This window comes from Scylla paramamosain, chromosome 8 (genome assembly GCF_035594125.1).
Source record: "Scylla paramamosain isolate STU-SP2022 chromosome 8, ASM3559412v1, whole genome shotgun sequence".
Classification (NCBI taxonomy): domain Eukaryota; kingdom Metazoa; phylum Arthropoda; class Malacostraca; order Decapoda; family Portunidae; genus Scylla; species Scylla paramamosain.
This window is the reverse complement of record NC_087158.1, coordinates 25,334,540-25,355,029: the sequence shown is the minus strand read 5'-3', so window position 1 is coordinate 25,355,029 and position 20,490 is coordinate 25,334,540. Positions and strand designations below refer to the sequence as shown.

The 20,490-nt window shown below is 39.8% G+C and overlaps 1 protein-coding gene across 4 annotated transcripts in view; it reads right to left on the bottom strand.

Annotated features, from left to right (window-relative positions):
* Positions 1-417: 417 nt before the first annotated feature.
* Positions 418-20,490, bottom strand: part of LOC135103027 (uncharacterized) — a 21,571-nt gene continuing 1,498 nt past the window's right edge. For 2 of the 4 annotated variants that reach the window (XM_064008892.1, XM_064008889.1), the window contains exons 3-7: positions 19,067-19,186; positions 16,915-17,074; positions 15,272-15,389; positions 8,329-8,575; positions 418-1,382 (exon numbers count right to left, since the gene is read on the bottom strand). In XM_064008892.1, coding sequence (XP_063864962.1) covers positions 1,120-1,382; positions 8,329-8,575; positions 15,272-15,389; positions 16,915-17,074; positions 19,067-19,186 — 908 coding nt within the window. In that variant the 3' untranslated portion in view covers positions 418-1,119. The remainder of the gene's footprint in view (positions 1,383-8,328; positions 8,576-15,271; positions 15,390-16,914; positions 17,075-19,066; positions 19,187-20,490) is intronic. The other 2 variants (XM_064008890.1, XM_064008891.1) reach the window with 1 other exon arrangement.

Here is a 20,490-nt window from a genome sequence, read left to right as displayed (position 1 = left end):
GAAATACACAGACAGGCACTCGCGGGAAAGTGAAACATATACAACTACCGATAGCAAGGCTTGTACTGCAGGGAATGGACAGATTTGAATGCGAGTAGTACTTGTGACGCTATTTAATTGTATTTTTGTAGGAAAGGCACCTTTAATGGACCTCTTTTACAGCTTTTTGTGTTGCGCTTGGCCAAAACCTCTTCAATAAAAAAAGATTCTCGTAGAGGAAGAGCAGGCTATTTATCACAGTTACTGGGCGTGGTGCAAGAACGTCTTTTTTTTCGCGGCTCGTGCGTGATGCGTCTTTGGCAACCTCGCACCGCAGGTCAGCCAAGCCAAACACCGCGACGACAGTGGTAACAGCGGGCTGGCGAGCCTTATTAGTATCCGCGTGCTGAGTGATGTTTGTAGAAGATACTGGTAAAGTGAAGCCAATTGCCATAATTTTATTATTGTCATGTAACAATAAAGGTGCTGATTACAGTTATACAAAATTTTATGATGATTATCACAATTAACATTATGAGGATGATAATAGTAGTAGTAGTAATAGTAGTAGTAGTAGTAGTAGTAGTAGTAGTAGTAATAATAATAATAATAATAATAATAATAATAATAATAATAAACTTAATTGTTACGTCTCATTCTATATAATATTTTTTCCTCGTCATTTATCACATCCTCCCTTTATACCCTACTCCCCTTTTTTCCCCGCACTTCTTGATCTCCTTGCCTGGGCTTTATGAAGCATCACATCCCACACCACGCCATTTCTTCCCTTTCATGCTTGTTTATTCCCGCTCGTCTTCCACCCTCCAGGCAAGTAAGTCAATCAACCATCCAGACCTCTTTCCTCATCGCCTTCCTTATGGAAACCTCTTTCGGGAGTTATTGGAAGCAACCTTAACTTACTAATTTCAACGCTGATTATTTTAGTAAAATATTATGCCTTTTTTAAAAATAGTGATCTACACAACGAAGGAATTAGCTATAATATTAAAGAAATGCATTAATCTAAATCTAACTTTATCTAAGCTAGTCTAAAACTCGGATAAAAACGTTGCTATTTCAATATTATTCCCTTTTTCCTCACCGTCTCCCTTCTGAAAACCTCTGTGCTTATGTCCCTTAGTAGTTAAGCAGCACAGTCAGCTTGATCACTACGGTATCATTGATTATGTATTTCCTGGAAAGCAGTGTCTCCTTGGCGAAGCCGAGACCCACGCACTCGTAGTTGTCTCCTGAGTCTGGTCGGCGCCAGTGCCACTCTGAACAAAGCTGCCTCGGGTCCCACAGGCGGCTCACCAAGTCCTCGGGGGGGCTGGTGTGATCCATAATCCTCACCTGATGCTTCAGTCTGAACGGCCACTCCAGGTTGTTGTCATACTCACCTGCGGGGAACGGAAACTGATGCTTGCTGGTATAAAGTGAATATCAGTGACAGATAATGAGATGGCAATGAAGATCAAAATTAGTGGTGAAGTGATAAGAAGTGAGGTCAAATGCAGGTAAGGAGAAGAGCAGAGATTAAGTCATAGTCATCTCGCGGAGGTAGAGATTGATGCTTGCTGGTAGAAAGTAAGGTTTATAGACATAATGAAATGGCAATAGAGATCAAGAAATGTGGTGGCGCGATAAGGAGAGGTCAAAAGAGAGGAGAACACCAATCAAAAGTCATAGGTATCTGCGGGAGGCGGACTGATGTTTGGTGATGGAAAGTGAAGCTCGTAAATAAATAACGAAGTAGCAGTGGAGAGCTTCATGATGAAAGGTGAAGTCAAGATACATATAAGAAAAACAGAGATAAAGGTCATGGGTGAGCGAGAAGTGAGGATAGGACAATTCACAAGAAGAGCAAAGAGAAAGTGAAGGAGAGGAAAGCGAGGAGAGCAAAGTTTAGAAGTCGTGGGCTGGCGAGTTATGAAGTCAAAATACGGTTAAAGAGACAAGAAAACAAGTCTTGGCAGAGCGAGGAAAAAGTCAAGGTGCAATAAGAAAAGAGCAAGAATCATGGCGGAGTGATAGTACTTTAGCCTTCCATGACAGAGATAAATGGATAGAGGGTGGACAAACTGTTCGTCACTGGATTAATAGTGGTGGAAGATTTCAAGATACTTCTCATAATTTTGGATAATCCTGTAGTATTCATGAATTGACACCTTCAATGGGCCTTTTTCAGTATTTTTTTCTGTTTTTTTATTCCTTGTCTTTTGCCATCCCCTTTTACATGAAAAAAGAAACGTCAGCCTGTTGCGTTCATTGTAAAAGGAAACCTAATTTCAGTTTTTGGGCTCATGTGCAATACGCCTTTTGCTTTTGTGTGTGAGAGTTAGCGGTGGTCGGTTCCATTCTGTTTAGGAGCGAATAAGTGAGTTTTATTGTAGTTCAGTCATGATCAATAGTCATTTAGCTTACTGCACTCATTCCTAGTAAGTGCAGCATTTCCTTTCAATCCTAAGTGCTTTGATCATCTTAGATTTAATCAATTACCAGGTTCCGTCATAAAACTGTGAGCACATCAGAGGAATCAAGACCGGGGAGGGGGAGGAGGACACGCCAAACGCAGTGGAAAAGAGTGAATGTTTCTCGACTTCAGCCCTTCACCTACGATACATGTTGAAGGCACATGTCACACTCACTCTCCCTCCTCCATCATGCTTCATACGAACCCTCCTTCCTCCCTCGTTCTTCATTTGAAACCCTTTTCCTCCTTCGTTCTTCATCTGATCCCCTCCTTCCTCCATCGTGCTTCATCTGATATCCTCCTCCTTCCCTCGTCTCTTATCTCACCCCCTCTTTCCTTCCTCCTGCTTCGTGTAACCCCTCCTTCCTCTCTCCTGCTTCATGTGACCTCTTTCCTCCCTCATCTGTCCCCGTCACTCTCTCGTGCTTCACTTGACCCGAGGCTTTATTCAGGCAACAATCGGAAGGCGCTTGATGGAAGAACGAAAGCATTTGCAGCACGTACAGGCCTTGAACGCAAGCCTTTGGGGTCCTTTCAATGCTTTCACACTCACCACAATGCCACTGCCTCCTAAGTTCCATCCGTTTCTCGGCTTAAGGCTAAGCTTTTGTCAATACATTTACGACCAGGCTGCCAGAGGGATTTAATGTATTAGTTTATGAGTGAGGACGTTCGGATGTGCGTAGGTACAGGGACGGTGACGATAAGAAATTGAAGGAGTGTTGTGATTTATGTGAGTGGGCATGGGTTGGGAGTTCTGGGATAGGAAGGAGGAGGGGCAGGAGGATTTAGACCAGAAGGTAAATAAAAAAAAAGGTGAAGAGACAGAATGGGTCCAAAGACAAGAGTGGAACGCTGCACTTTATTCTATCACGGCTTTCAAAGTATTCAACTCTTTATATTTTCGTCTTTTTCTCACTTGCTACTTATTTATTTATTTATCTATTTTTCTGAGTACTTTCCCTCTCCGGCAATATTTCCCTGTTCATTTATCTTATCATTTTCACTTTGTTTCTCATCGACTCAGTGTTTTTCGTTATTTATTTAGTCTTTTATCTTTTGTACCTGGTTCTTTCCCCTTTGTTGTATGTATTTTCTTTACTTATTTATTTTATTTTATTTTTTTCACCTGTTTGGTTATGCATGTCACTTTGGTGTTCGTTTCCCGCCAGGGGGTCACGTTGTCGCGTCTGTCTGGATTTTATGCCCCTGAAAGATCTTGTTTGTTATTTTCTGTGCCACGTTTTTACTTTGCATTTAATTCCGCGTTTTCGACTCGTGTTTGAATATTTCCTCCAAACCTGATTTCTGTTTTCCCCGGTAGTTATTTTTCATTTAACTCTCTTACTGAGTTTATAAGGTTTTGTTTTGCATTTCATTACATTTTTATCTGAATTTATTTTGACTTTGATCCATATTTTTTGTTCTTAAAATTCTTAAATATTTTTCTTTCTTAAAAGATTCTTAAAATATCTTATTTAGGTGTCTTATGTGATACTGATTCTCTCACAGGCGTCACTGGTTGCACGGGGTAACTGGCTGTATCCTCAAACATTCAATGCTGTAAACACGATCTTATCTCTTATCTCATGGTGTAAAAGCTATCGAAGTCTTCAAGGAGGATACTTTCATGATTCTAATTATCAAAGAATTGAATCTCAGGTGTCACTGAATGCACAAAATAATTTCAACATTTTCAAACATTTCAGCGTCTTACCTCGCCTGCTGTAAAAGACGATGTAGTGAAAGATATTGAGGTCTTTAACGATTCTTTCATGATTCTAGTGATAGTTTAACTTGGGGAAAAAATCCTCGAAAAATCTGGCGAATCATCTCTGTGGCCTTTGAAATTAGCCCTTAATGGAAGACCAAAATATTTCAGAATGCAAACCAAATATCCGAATTCTTTATTAGCGAGAACAGTAAAAGCAGAACGTGAAAAATGCAGCTGAAAGTCAACGCTTGGTGTAATAATAATAAACCACAATATTCGCCCCTGTGTCACGTTAATTACTTTTATTTAGACAAGTGGAGGCACGGGAAGCGCTAAACGTGGTAGGGATCTGGGATAAATTTTCTCCGCCTTCCTGTTTGTGTAGATTCTTTTATTTACTTATTTATTTTCATTTCTAATACAAAAGTTGATCTTATTTGCTGAGGTAATCTGAATTTATTGTTATGAACGTGTCTATGTAGAAGGCAGATTGGAAAGTTAAGAGAGAGAGAGAGAGAGAGAGAGAGAGAGAGAGAGAGAGAGAGAGAGAGAGAGAGAGAGAGAGAGAGAGAGAGAGAGAGAGAGAGAGAGAGAATGAGGAAAAAGACTGAGATGAGATGGTATACGAGGGAAGAGAGAGAGAGAGAGAGAGAGACGAAAAAGCATCTTTCAAGTAAAAATTTTATTCCCATTGAGTGATTTAAGAAAGGACTAGGAGGGCTTTCTTTGTGCGCGTGTGTACAGCTATTTTCTGTAATCCGAACTCTCCCACTCTTTCTTCCTCTGGTTCTTTGTTTACTTCATTTTTTTTTCTTACTTCAGTTGGTTTCTTTCTCACATGGGTCCGTCTCTCTCTCTCTCTCTCTCTCTCTCTCTCTCTCTCTCTCTCTGACTTTCCAATAAAGAATGTTAGATTAATTGGACATCACTCACGTAGCTGCATGCATATAATTTTATTCAGATGACTTAATGTTTTACTTGTGACAATCCATAAAGAGAATAATCATACGATATAGCTGAGGAGATCGTAAAGATGTTGAAATGGACTTTTATTCACCTGCTATTGCCCTCACGGAGTCAGCTTAAAAAAACTTATATAATCCAGTGTGTGGGTAACCATCGCCTCTCATTCTCATAGGAACAACATAAGACTAAATTGGCTGACTCTAGATTCTCCTCTTGTTTCTCTTTTGGGAGTGGCACTAAACAGTTTTTTTTTTATTTATTTATTTGCCACCTTTTGTGTTCCAATCTTCGTGACATATATAATGGAAAGTAGTAAAGGAGGCTGCAAGAAGTCAGGGAGGGTACACGTGGAAGCCACAGTGTGAAATATCCATCTGTACCGACTTAGCATCCTTATCCAGAAATTTATCTAATCTTTTTTAAAGCTCACTTTTGGCTCGACAACAACAATTTGATTGCTGCGTCTATTCCACTCACCTACCATTATTTGAAGACAGGTTTTTCCTTTTCTTATTTTTTATTTCTTATTTCTTATCTCTGTATTTCTGTATTTCTGTATTTATTTATTTATTTATTATTTTATGAGCTCGCTTATCAGTGAAATATTTTGAAACTGAGCGGCGTGAACCTCAGCCAATAGTCCAGTAGCCTCCATTTATGCTTATTATGTTTCGTGTCTTCCATGAATCTAAAGACTTATAATCTATTAAGAATTAAGGATTTGTAAGGTTGTCAGCAGAGAAGAGCACTTTTTAAGGTGAGAAAACAATGTGTACCCATGCTTGTCAAAATCCTAGATATTAAAGCAGCAGTGTTATCTTAAAGTAGAATCACAGAATTATACTATCGATTGTTATTATCTGATGTGTTTTTATGCGTTGATGCCATTAAATTTTTCTTTTAATGGTTTGAATTTTGATCTCTGTGTTGATTGTTTGTGAGCAGCCCGCCGCCAATTACCTCGCTCGGCTGGCTCAGTATCTGGTGACGTCAGCCAGCGTCACTGCACTGCGTACTCCATCACGTTCTGATGCAAATATTTCCATTCATAAAGAAGCGTTCCAACCGCCCCCTCCTCCCACCTACACACCCACACACACACATACACATCCACACACACACACACACACACACACACACACACACACACACACACACACACACACACCTAAAGAGACAATAAACAATTTTGTCAACCAATGACGCATGTTACTTGTGTGTGTGTGTGTGTGTGTGTGTGTGTGTGTGTGTGTGTGTGTGTGTGTGTGTGTGTGTGTGTCCTTTTGTCTCATTCCCAGCTAATTTTAGCATCGCCTGGGCATTAGGAAGGCAACAAAGGAGGAAACTATTCTGGCTTCTAATTACTTGAAGTAATTAGAAGATATGCGCTGCTTCAGCTGAGTTACCCCAAATGATTTTACTAAGGAAAAATGGAAACACAAGCGCTAAATTATATGAATTACTCCACCACATCTGTTGCTCCCTGTGATGCCTTTGAAATTACACTCTAAAGCTGTACCAGGATACCTTATTAACTTCAACAAGCCACGCCAGTCAAAGAGTTAAACGTAAAGCTAATTGTTCAAGGAAGATATATTGTCTTGAGGTTTGTGTATCTTCGTTTATAAGGCACGAACAATATTATACAAGAACATAAGAAGGGCGTGATCTTTTTTTGAGATTTGTGTGTCTTCCTTTATTAGACTTTAACATTATGAGATCACAAAGGGAGTTATAGGAATCCACATCTGTGTCCCTATGAACATTAATGTTTAGTGTCTGCGAGTCGCTCATAATTATGTTCCTTGTTGAAGTTAAGCGCTCGAGTACAGGAACATTAATTTTGTATTTAAGAGTGACAATATTTTATTTATTTATTTATTTTTTTCGTGACTATAAAAACTGAATGTGCACCATTTCATGAAACATATCCAATATTTCGGCCATATTTTATAACCTTATCTTTTCCATGCGTTTATAAGAATGACGTTAAAGCGTTGAATTATACATGAAATTTTGCAGTTTGCAGTGGTATTTTTTTCTTGACTCAAAAACCGAACTTACCGTATTTCATCAAACTTTTCCAGTATTTCAACGACATTTTATAACGTAATCTTTTCCGTCTATTGATAAGAAGTAGGTTCACCATTTTATAAAAGCCGGTATATAGCGAAGCATATTACCTGTTGGCTCAGTGATTTTTCCTCAGCTATTTTTTCATCTTCCTGATATGACTACGGTGATAATTCTCATAAGAGGCAGCCAATCGATAGTCATTCCCTGTAATAACGACGGGAGATACTAAAGCGCAGTTCCCTCCAAGCAATACATGTTCCATCTACGTGCCGCGTCGCATCAGTGTCGCAGAAAACATTGATTATGCCGCCAAGGATAGGAACCTCCAGCCATGCGTCATATTCTCAATGTAAGAACGGGATTGTGTGCTCAAGGTTATCAGCAAGCAGAGGGAAATGCAATACACTTTCTTCCTCTTCTTTATCGGTAAGCTTTTTTCCTTATCTTTATAATGGAGTTGTCAGTTCGTGTCAACTATGTTCTCTCTCTCTCTCTCTCTCTCTCTCTCTCTCTCTCTCTCTCTCTCTCTCTCTCTCTCTCTCTCTCTCTCTCTCTCTCTCTTCTGCTCCGCTTTGCATCGATCAAGCAGCAATTCCTCCACCAGTTCTCCCTAATACAAACTTTTTATTAGGCTATATTCCCACTTTAATGTTCGCCTTTCGCTGCGATATGCAACAAATCACAACACTGAAAACACTGTACGCGATCTTTGCAGGAACTTACAGGGAAAAAGAGGGACTAAAAGGATAGTTTCCAATGTTTGACCAGAATAATGTTTAGAAATTCTATTTCTCTCTCTCTCTCTCTCTCTCTCTCTCTCTCTCATACACACATCATTCCTTTCTTTACTCCACATTTTCTCTCTTTTCTCTTCCCTCGTATACCATCTCAGTCTTTTTCCTCACACACTCTCTCTCTCTCTCTCTCTCTCTCTCTCTCTCTCTCTCTCTCTCTCTCTCTCTCTCTCTCTCTCTCTCTCTCTCTCTCTCTCTCTCTCTCTCTCTCTCTCTCTCTCTCTCTCCATTTTCTCCACATTCTCTCCTTTCTTCACCCTCCTTTCATTTTCTCGCCTCACCCCCCTTTCCCCCACTGTCTCCCATCTCCCCAAAACTCATACCTTGCGTCAGACCCACGTGCACGTAGAAGGTTTCGTCTTGTTGATTAGGGAAGATTCTCAGGTACATTCGGTAGCCGCCCTGGAAGATGTAGAAGCTGCTGGAGCGGAGGGAGCGACTTCTGCCCCAGTTTTCCATCTTGTACGTGATGTCCCTGATCCTCCAGTAGTAAGTGAACACTCGCTCCCCGTTCACCTGGTGCATGGTGGAGTTGAAACGATAGATCTCCGGGTCGCGTGGACTCTCAGCCTGTTTAGGAGAGAGACAGAGAGGGATGGAAGCGCCTGAGTGTGATGGAGTGAGGAAAGGTTCGGAAGGGAAACTATGTATTCTAAGGAAGTGACAGAAAGAGAGAGGTACAGAAGGTTAAGTGAAAATGTATGGTCTGCAAGAGAGGGAGGTGATGGAGAGTGAATGTTTTGAATGACAGAAGGAGGATGTACAGAAGGGTGGGTGTTTGAGTGATGGAGGAAGGAAAGGGAGAATGAATGTTGCGTGGGAGTGCGAGGGAAGTAGGGAAGGAAGAAGAGAGTGAGGAGAGTAATGGTGGGAGAGTGGGCGGGAAGGGAGAAAGGATGATTGAAAGTTTGGTGGGATGGAGGGAAGGATAAATGAATTTGTAAGGACCGAGGGTGGAGGATGAATGTGAGGGAGGGGAAGGGAGGAGGGGTGAACGAAAAAAAAAAAAAAGATGAGGGAAAAGAGAGAGCGAAAAAAGGGAAAGACAGGCAGGAGGAAATGTTGATTAAATATGAATCCCTCTTTTATCTCTTTCCTCTTTCTATTGGTTTTATTTTTTCCTGAAACGCGAAGTTGTGAAATCTGTTGCGAGTGCGTTCTTGTGTCTGACGCTCATTTTTGCAGCCAAGTTATAGTAATGACTCGATTCTGTCTTAGAGAGAGAGAGAGAGAGAGAGAGAGAGAGAGAGAGAGAGAGAGAGAGAGAGAGAGAGAGAGAATTGTGTGTGTGTGTGTGTGTGTGTGTGTGTGTGTGTGTGTGTGTGTGTGTGTGTGTGTGTGTGTGCGTGTGTGTGTGTGTGTGTGTGTGTGTGTGTATTTTTGATATTTCATTTCAATCTCTCTACCTAACACCGAAAAAATAAATCCTGGCTCGATATTAACTTGTATTTTCGTTTTACTAGAGAATACAAGGACATAGAACTTTCAGACACACGATAAATTGTAGGAAGCACTTGACAATCCCTGTATAAAACATACACACCTATTATTCTTAACAGGAGTACTAAAAAACCGAGGTAAACTTCATCAGACCCTGTATACTTTTCTGCGTTATTTGGTACAATCTTTAAAGTCATTATTACTGTGTGTTATCGATAAAACTCTTAAATTATCACTGCAATTAATGAATGAAGTAGTTGGACAAGAACTGCGGGGGAACAAGCCTTGGTAATGGAAGTTAACGGAGTGTTGATAGGAGGAGAGAAAAAATGAGGTCGTAATGAGAGTAAAAAAAGTTTACCAACGAAATGGAGGCTTTGCCGGGGAATTAGAGGCCTGTCATTATTGAAATATTGATCTTGGCTTCCAGTGAGAGTTTCTAATCGTCTAAGTCATAATGGGAGCAATTTTAGCATCGCAGTATTAATTTAGCTCAGACTATGAGGAAGAAGACGTCAGATATCGACTCTCAACAATGCTTCTATTTCGAAAAAGAAATTAACAAAAGTTCAGTAATATTAGAACCAAATGTGTTTCCTCGACTCGGTTTGTCCCTCAGAGAGCCGCTGGTGGGAGCTAAGTAATTACGAGAGGAAGTGAACCTTTTTACCGCCATCTCCACAACCTCGCCATTTCAACTCTCCAGGGTCTGTAGGCGATAACACTGGAACTAGTTGATTAAAAGTCTGAATTTTTACATTAGTATCTTGAAATTAACCGCCTAATCAGGAAATTGGTGTAGGTCTGGCCGGCAGCGGTGATAACAAGGATGACAGTTCTGCCTAATTAGTAGGTGTGGTACGGTGATACGTAAAGGTTTAAGTAAGGAAAGGGAAACCGTAAAAATTCCTTGTAAAATTGTGTTGTAAAATATTCCCTAGCAAATAGCGGTAAAGTTCCTTAAGCCGCAGAATATAGAAAATCCCTGACACTTCCTAAAACTCCCTAAAAAAAAAAAAAAAAAAAATGCTAAAATTCGTTACGTAAGAATTCAACAACAAAAAAAAGAATCCGTGAGAAATATTATTCGAAAAAGAAAATCCCTTAAAAGTAGTGTTGCAAAAAAAGAAGAAAAAAAAAAGGCTGTAAAGGTTACATTAAAACTCTTTCCAAAAACAACACCGTAAAAAAAAAACACTTTAAAGTATCACTGTTGATATTTTTCTCGTGGACAGTCTTATGGGAACGCTCAGCTAGATACAACGTAACTTCTCGCAGATTTCACGCAACAAGTACTTTCCGATAAAACTTGACGTAGCACTCAGACCCACACATCAATACACCACTCCACGAGCTCCTGTTTGTCGTACCTTGAGCACTTTCACCGATAAACTATTATTTTTTTTCATATTATCTCTTAGAACTTTTCAGACTCTTTGTTTTGCACCTCACTTTCTAATAAGAACAAAAGTGATCTGCTGTTTCCCTTCCTGTGTCAATTATTGTAGAAAGGAAAATAATAACTTCCTACTCTGTCCTTTCTTTTTGCTTTCGTGTATGCATTCCAGGAGGGACTAAATTAACCTCAGTTGTCCTTTCTTTCAGTGGCCATGCAAGTCTTCTGGAAAGAGCACGATTATCTTCCTACTCTCCTCTCTATTTTTGTGTCCATGCAAGTAATCTGTTAAGGCCAAAATTAACCTCATATTCTGTATCTCTTGCTTTTTTATCAGTCCATGAACTCTAGACAAGACTAAACGCATATTAATTTTGTCCATTCTTCCTGTGAGTATTTTAGAAAGGAGAAAATTCACGTCCCACACTCTCGTTTTCTTTTTTCTTTCTTTTCTTTTTGGTGTCCATCGAATTGCTTCATTTCACTTTATTAACTTATTTATATTTGCACCGTCAATGTCAAGAAAAGGCAAACAGAACAGTGAAAGGATTACGTAATACTAGCAGATATTGTCCACCTCTCCCCACACCAAGCCTCCCCTCGGCACACCTTTACGTAACGTGTCTAGAAAATTTCATCCAACAAAAGTTTCAACCGGGAATGGAACTCTGCCATATAGCGATCCTCTTTAGGCATTTTTGGCGAAACTGTTTTTTTGTTTTATTAATTTCTCCCCCTTTTGCTCTCTCTCTCTCTCTCTCTCTCTCTCTCTCTCTCTCTCTCTCTCTCTCTCTCTCTCTCTCTCTCTCTCTCTCTCTCTCTCTCTCTATCTATCTATCTATCTATCTCTGTTTATTTATTTCATTTTTTTATTTTTATTTTCTTCTCTACACGGGCTACCATCGTTCATCTATATGTACAGCGCGTGGTGGAGATAAATTTGAGCAGTATTCTGAAAAGTGCTTCCATTTCTGGTATTTGCAAGGGGAGTACTGACTGGTTATTTATCCATATCTATCTTTATATTTAGTTTGGAGAAAAATTTCTTTTTATTTTTTGTCTCTTGTTGGTTTCAGTTACACATATCAATATTTGTCTAGCTATCTGTCTATATGTTTATTTATCTATCTATTTATTTATCTGTTCGTTTGTCTGCCTATCTAGCTACTTTTTATCTACTTATCTATCTATCCATCTATGTGTTTTATTTATCTATTTATATTTATCGATCTCAGTATCTTAATCTGTTTATTTATTAGTATCTGTCTGTCTGTCTGTCTATCTGTCTGTTTATTTCTAATTTTTTTTCCATCTCCATATCCCTTCAATCGATTCATATTTCTTAACTTTTCCAATTTTTATTACCTCTCTTTGCCAAATATGCACTCCAGTTGAGATGAGAGAGAGAGGGAGAGGGAGAGGGAGAGGGAAAGCAGACAGGAAGACACACACAGCAGGGAAGAATGAGACATATTAGAAAAGTAAGGAACGTAAATTTTCAAGTCTTCGCCTCGCTTTTATTGCTTGGCTCGTGAGTTTCGTCCCAGCGAGAACTTGAAGATCGCACACGCCTCCCTCCACTTGAATTTCAATACCTTTATGGGAACGGGAGCACTGGAACATGACTTTTATTATTATTATTATTATTATTATTATTATTATATTATTATTATTATTATTTCATGCCTAAGCTCTCGTTGTGCACGTAGAAGAGTGTTCCATGAAACTATCCTTTTCCACTAAGGGTCGACGATGATGTGCGTATGAGTGTATGATCCTTTGTTTGAGCTAGCCCGTGTTGGATTGCAGGCCTTGGTATATAGATAGATAAATAGATAAATGATTTATAATCTTCAAGTGTCGTTTTATTGATCTTTTGTCAGGTTAATTTCCCAGCCAGTCTTGTTCCTAACTCTAACTGTAAGTGAAGCAGAGTAACCTTTACTATTGCTACTACACTACAACGAAAAAAAAAAAAAAAAAAAAAAACGCAACACAAGAACAGAATGACATAATGGAAGCGTAGCAATTATTCAGTCACCAGAAGACCCACTCAATTACGCTTATAAAATTCCTACACCACCGACACGTGCATTACAAACATGACTTACACATACCCCCTTCGCACATACATTTATACATATTATTGTACGCTCACTCCTACTAGCTGTCACTCAGTCCCCAGAACACTACGACATTTAGAGATCACCAGGATTTGACTCGCTGCAGGCCAGTGGGAAGGGTACTTGTAATAAATGATGAGTGTGTAATGTCAATTGCCTCGTATCGTTAGTTACTGTAGTAGAGTTCAATTAATGTGAAAGCAGGGATTGTGTTTTCAATCTCGGATATAGGGCATAGAGATTAGACGAGTATATGAACGATGATAAAGAGTGTATTGGTACAGCAACCAACTCACTAGTTCACACACACACACACACACACACACACACACACACACACACACACACACACACACACACACACACACACACACACACACACACACACACACGCACACACACACACACACACACACACACACACACACACACACACACACACACACACACACACACACATTTACAGCTTAACACAGCTTAAAAAAAATATCATGATTAAAAGCTTTATTCGAGTCATTAAACACACACACACACAAACACAAAAGGACGCATTTTAAAAGAAAATAACTTAAAGCATTACAAAAAAAAATATTATTAAAACAAGACAGAGCGAGTTAACAGTTAGGTAAGAAAACACACACACACACACACACACACACACACACACGTGTCACCCTAACTCTCATTATTAAAGATGGACATATAACACTAAGATCGGGCAAGGCGTTGTATTGCAGCCTTGAATGTGTTTGTGTTCCCTCATCATGTTTATCAGATGGAGGAAAGCAGGAAGACAAAAGAGAATGAAGGAGAAAGGAGATGGAGATAAAAATAAAAGATGAAACGAGTAAAAATGGAAACTATAAAACATAATCGTGATAGGAAGATGGGATAAATGAAAGAGAAATAAGACGAAACTAGGAAAGAAAAGAAGAATGAAGGAGAAAATGAGTGGGTGGTAAAAATAAAACGAGACAGGAAACCGTATAGAATAATAAACATAATCGTTATGAAAAAAAGATGGAAAAATAAGCGTGAAGAGGAAAAAAAAAATGAGGAAGGGAAAGAACGATGAAGAAAGTGGAAGGAGCGGTAAATAAAATAGCAGAGAAGACAGTGCAATACAAAATTAATAAGCACTCTTGATGGAAAGAGATGAGTGAAAATAAAAGTGGAACAAGGAAGAACGAAAACAGAAGAAAGAGTGGCGAAGGAAAAAGAGAGGAAGGGTAACGTAATGGAGAAAAGAAAGACATAACACAAAATCTCGATATACTATTGGGAATAGAGCAAAAAAGATAAGGTGAGAGCAAATGAGAAACAACAGTGAAGGAACAAAAGGAGGGAGAAATAATTTAAAGAAAGAAGAAAATACATTACAAGATAATAAACGGAATCGTAATGAGGAGACAGAGCAAGAAAAAAATGATAAAAAGTGTGTGATGGAAAGTTAAATTGGAATGAATAAGAGTGTAATAAGAAAAATGAGAAGAGGGAAAAATGGCGAAGGAGAATGAGGAAAAGGGATGATGTAAAGAAAAAAAAAATGCTATATAAATAAAACACTAATAAAGAATTATGAATATGAAAAAAAATGTAAAAAAAAAGATGAAGATAAACGAGAAACGACAAAGAAGGAGAAAAAAAAGGAAGAAAAGAATTAAAAGAGGAAAAAAATACAATGCCGAGTGCTAAAGAAAGTTGTAGTGAAATACCAGAAAACAAGAGAGAAGAAAACGTAATGGTGGTTGAAAAGTTAAAATCTATTCATGGCTTTTGAGAAACTGAGACTATAAAAGACAACTGCTTGGAAATCTAATTTTGCTTTCTTGTGTGAGTGAACATCGAGTGAATTGATGGTAATAATGATCCTGATAGCCGTGTTAATGATAATGGAATGATAATTACAATAATGATGACGGTAATAATAATAATGATAACAACAACAATAATAATAATAATAATAATAATAATAATAATAATAATAAGAAGAAGAAGAAGAAGAAGAAGAAGAAGAAAAAGAAGAAGAAGAATAGTAATAATAATAACAACAACAATAATGCTAATGATAATGAAAATGGTGTATATGAATAAAGGAGGTTATGTGACCTCTTGTCACTAAGAGAGAGAGAGAGAGAGAGAGAGAGAGAGAGAGAGAGAGAGAGAGAGAGAGAAAGAGAGAGAGAGAGATAAGGACTTTTAAACGTATCCAGATCTCATAGACTTGTGAGCAGGAAATGACTGCCTCACACACACACACACACACACACACACACACACACACACACACACACACACAAACATTACCTCTCCCTCCTGCCCCTCGTAATCGTCTTCATATTCAGCCTCTGCTACATTCTCTCCCGGGGAGTAGCTGGCTCTCGAGTCTCCCGTGCCTGGCCTGCTTGAGGAGGCGCCAGACCCGCTGACGTGCAGAGAAAAAGAGAGAAACATGATACTAGAGAAGGCATAAGAAACATATGGGAAAAAAATAGAACTTGCAAGGAATTAGTAAGCCTGCAGGTAGTATTTCTAGTATACAATATTTCTTTTTATGTAAATACACCTTATATCCTTCCTTATCCACGAATTTATCCAGCTAGAACATATCACTTATAAAAAAAAATCACATATGAAAAGAAGTTCCAAGAAGACAATAGATTTACACGTAGCATTTCCTGTATAAAACATGCCTACCTATGTATACATGTCCTCCTCATCTGTTAATTCATCCAGTGGGAGAGAACATAAGAAAATAAGAAAGTAAAGGAAGTCACAATTAGCTTTAGGCCTACGCGTGGCATTTTCAGTGTAAAACATGTCTACTTACGTATATCCACCCTGACTCTTTATACGTTCAGCCTTCTTTTATTGACTCAGCTTTAACAACCTGATTACTGAATCTTTTCTATTCATCTGCCGCTCTATTTGAGAACCAATTTCTACTTATCTCCTTAAATTGAACTCTTTTTTTTTTTCAAGTCTAAACCCGTGATTTCTAGTCCTATCCTGATTACTTACCGTGGAGTGGAAATTTTGCTTATATCAAAGTGGAGAGAGAGAGAGAGAGGAGGAGAGAGGAGAGAGAGAGAGGAGAGAGAGAGAGAGAGAGAGAGAGAGAGAGAGAGAGAGAGAGAGAGAGATTAAAACCTGTAAACTCGCTTACATAAATATTGATTTAGGTTTAAACATGAGCGATTTTAACCTAAAGAGAGAGAGAGAGAGAGAGAGAGAGAGAGAGAGAGAGAGAGAGAGAGAGAGAGAGAGAGAGATGAGAGAGAGAGAGAGAGAGAGAGAGAGAGAGAATTCATTCATTCCATTACTCTTCAACATCCTCGGCTTCCACAGCAGAAAAACCCTTAAGAAATATTTGTCCTCGCCTCCCTGCATGCAAATTGACTCCACGAACCAAACGATATGGCCAGCTTATTTTTGGCTTATACTCAGGAGCGAGGTCAGGGAAGGAGTTCTTAGGGAAGGGAGAATGGGAGAAGAGAGAGGGATTATGTCTTCAACGGGTACTTAGGAAAAACAGATGGAGGAATAGAACGTTGTGATGAGACCTGAGAGACTCGGGAGATTGCATCGTTAACCTGCAAATGTTTGTTTTCTTGACGCCAGGGCCAGTTCCACTTTTCCATACAGCTAGCATAATTGCCTCTCTCCCTCTCTCTCTCTCTCTCTCTCTCTCTCGCAAATTTTTCGCTCTTTTTATTTTTTTACTTTACTTTTCATGTTTTTTCTTGTCTTTTCTTTTGTTATTTTTTTTATTTATTTTGCTTTCTCTTTTATAGTGAAGTTTGTCTCTGTGTCTGTGTGTCTTTCTGTCTGATACACACACGCTCTCTCTCTCTCTCTCTCTCTCTCTCTCTCTCTCTCTCTCTCTCTCTCTCTCTCTCTCTCTCTCTCTCTCTCTCTCTCTCTCTCTCTCTCTCTCTCTCAGTTCTCACCCCAGAGCTCTCAGTTCTTTGCGCAGTTTGCCGTGGTTCTTCCGGATCATCTGGTCTTGGCCCCTCAGCTGGTTCTCAATATTCAGCACCATTGTCTTGATCACGTTGAACTGGTCCGCCACCTGCCTCTCCAGGGTCACGAACCGGTTGTTCAGCTCGCCTGTGGAATCGAAGAGTTGGTATCAATCAGAAACTCTTACGTAATACATGTGATAGCGTCCTGACTCTGCCATAAAACGTCTTTACCTTTTATTCTCTTCTCTTCTGGGTTTAATTAAGTGGAATGTTCGAATGGAAGGAAGGAGTAAAAAGTGGTTGGTCAGTGAGTAGTAGGAGATTGGTTCACGAGTAGTAATAGGGTATTGAGTCGTAATAGTAATTGGAGGAAGAGGTTAGTGAATGAGTAGCTAGATTGTGACGCTACAGGTGAAGGAGGCTGATAAGTAGGTAGAAGGAGTAAAAGAAGAATAGTGAACGAAGAGGAGGCGGAGGAGGAGGAAGAAAAAGAGGAGGAGGATAAGTAGGAGGAGGAGGAAGAAAAGTAGAAATAAACAAGCGAATGGACAAGAATAGAAATAGAAGGAGGTGGGTGATAAGCGCTTCTTAACGACTCCCAAAACCTCATTGATGCTCACATTGAAATAGACGGTGAACCAACTGAAGCACATCTGTTTGTGCCATCTCTTTTCAACATAACATAAAAAGGTTTTGGATAAGAGGGAGAAAATACGCTGAAAGACTACTTGTGTCACTGAGTTGGTACTGTGAGCTCTGTGTCCTAACCTGATGCCTAATGCCTATAAGATTTTATATCGAAAGGCTGTTCAGTGCTCCTCTCAGAACTCTACCAGTGGAGTATTCAATGGAGACTCGTATTGTAGGGATGGTTGAACTAGAGTGGTTTTCTGTGTACTTACATTAGGCTGCGCTTGGGATCTTTCAGCTCTGATAACAGACGAGAAGGAATATGAGTGTTTAGCGGAATTATATGTAGCCAAAGGGAGGGAAAAAAAAATGTTAAGTAGAGGAGCCTATCTGACGAAATAAAACTGAGTTACGTTGCTGAATGTTTTCGTTATTTCGTTAAAAGCATTACGCTAAGCCCCAGAGAGAGAGAGAGAGAGAGAGAGAGAGAGAGAGAGAGAGAGAGAGAGAGAGAGAGAGAGAGAGAGAGAGAGAGAGAGAGAGCAGACACCCAAGTAAAGATGGACAGACAGACAGCCTGACAGACAGACGGGCAGGCAGACAGACAGAGAAAAACAGAGGGGAAATAAAAGAAAAACACTGAAAAGTTTTGTATAAAATTTGCCATGAAAAGTTGTACGTTGGTAGAAGGGAGGCAGCAGCAGCGTTATCTCGAGTTTTCCCTATTATTGCTGGTAATATTACTTGCTTTTGCTGTCTAGAGCCTCGCTGAGGGCCAAGGAAACCACGCGGAGGATTTAATGCCCTGGATATTAATCTTACGGTTCAGAAGGAGTTTCCAGCAAGTAGAGCACTTGTGTGGCTCACTGAGAAGGTATTAAATTCTCCAGCAGGAACTTTATGTCAGATGAGGGGTATTAGCGGAGGAAGCTTGATGATTCTCGATAATCTGGACCTATATCCGTGGCCGTGGAATGCAGGAAGTAAGGAAAGAATCAAGTGCGTTTGTTTGCGGAGGTTTTCTCCAGAGTTTAGTTTGCTCTTCCTGTTTTGGCGTTTTGGCAAAGGGTCTTACTTGCCTTTAGTCGCTTTTTACTTTTTCAGGTAGCTACACACACACACACACACACACACACACACACACACACACACACTCACACAGAGAGAGAGAGAGAGAGAGAGAGAGAGAGAGAGAGAGAGAGAGAGAGAGAGAGAGAGAGAGAGAGAGAGAGAGAGAGAGAGAGAGAGAGAGAGAGAGAGAGAGAGAGAGAGAGAGAACTAGCCTTGGCAAATATTGATACTGACACAGGCCACCACACGAGCACAACAAGCCTTCTTTACCCTCTATGTAACAGGCAAATAATACGTAAACACAACACACACACACACACACACACACACACACACACACACACACACACACATTCTTCTCAACATAATCTACGTAGGCACACTGTAATCTGTCATCTCCTTTTATTACTAACTGAGACGGGTTGATGTTACTTACGAGGGTTGCACACGCCCTGCAGGACCCTGGTGGCGGTGCTCTGGGCGGTGGAGATAAGGTCCCGGGTGGAGATCATGCACGAGGAGAGGGACTGAACATCTGACCCTGTGTTCTGTACTGCTGAAATGGGGATAAAGATAAATAAATAAATAGATAAACAGATCAGTAGCCGTAGGTTAAGAGAGAGAGAGAGAGAGAGAGAGAGAGAGAGAGAGAGAGAGAGAGAGAGAGAGAGAGAGAGAGAGAGAGAGAGAGAATACTGTGGGTCACATCAATAGGAAGGGTAGCGAGAGAGTGAGTGAGTGAGGGGAGGTTGGGAGAAGGCTTTTGTCCTGCTAGTGATGATGATGGTGATGGCTGAGGGAGACCTGAATTGTAACCATGTAGGGGGAAAGTACAATGGCGGGACTATAGGCATTCAGGGGAACCATTAAATCCATCGATAATAAACGTAGCGAGCGCCGAAGACTAAGAATCGTAAATGGACGCAAACTGAGAGCAGGAAAACGAATGTAGAGAGGGATCCGAGAATACAGAAAACGAGAAGCAAGACGAAGACAAAAATACCAGTTTAGAGGAGGGAGGAGATCTGGGAAAGAGTAAGTAAAGTAGAAGTAAGAACTATGATGTTTGTCTAAGAGAGAGAAGGGGCGTCGGTGCATGAAGAGGGAAACAAATTAAGTCAGCCTAATCATAACGGCAGAAAGGTAAAAGGGATTGGTAAGGTGGACGTAATGATGAGGGAGGAAAGGTAGCCACTGATGAGGATGAGCGAAAAGAGGATTACGAGCTCATCAGGAATCTTATAAAAGGAGTCCTCTTTACGGGAAAAAAAGAAAATGGGAAAGGAGAAGGGGAAGTTTGTAGAAAAAAAAAGTGGATATTCAGATCTAAGAATTTAAAAAGTTTCTGGAGGAGAAGTGAGAGAAGAAAGACGAGTAGGAGGAGGAGGGGGAGGAGGAGTAAGAGGAGGCTGTTGGATAGAGTCTGGATGTAATCTTAAGAGACTGTCGGTGATTAGTGTATTGTAAACCGTAAAAGAAAAGTCAAATAAGAGAGAGAAAAGGAAAACAAATAAAAATACACGAAGTAATCGGACTGGTTGAAATTAGACTTTAAGAAAAATAACAACGACCTCTCTCTCTCTCTCTCTCTCTCTCTCTCTCTCTCTCTCTCTCTCTCTCTCTCTCTCTCTCTCTCTCTCTCTCTCTCTCTCTCTCTCTCTCTCTCTCATTCCCTCTCTCCTTTTCAATCATTCATTCCACGTGAAGAGTTTTGAAAAGAATCATAAAACTGTAAAAAAGAAACAGAGTTGATTACGTACTTTAGTAGAAACTTTTAACTTTATTCTTCAGTAGTAATGAGTCACGTTAACGCATCGAAGAGTGGCCAAGTACAACAACTCAAGTACAACTGGCTCTGGT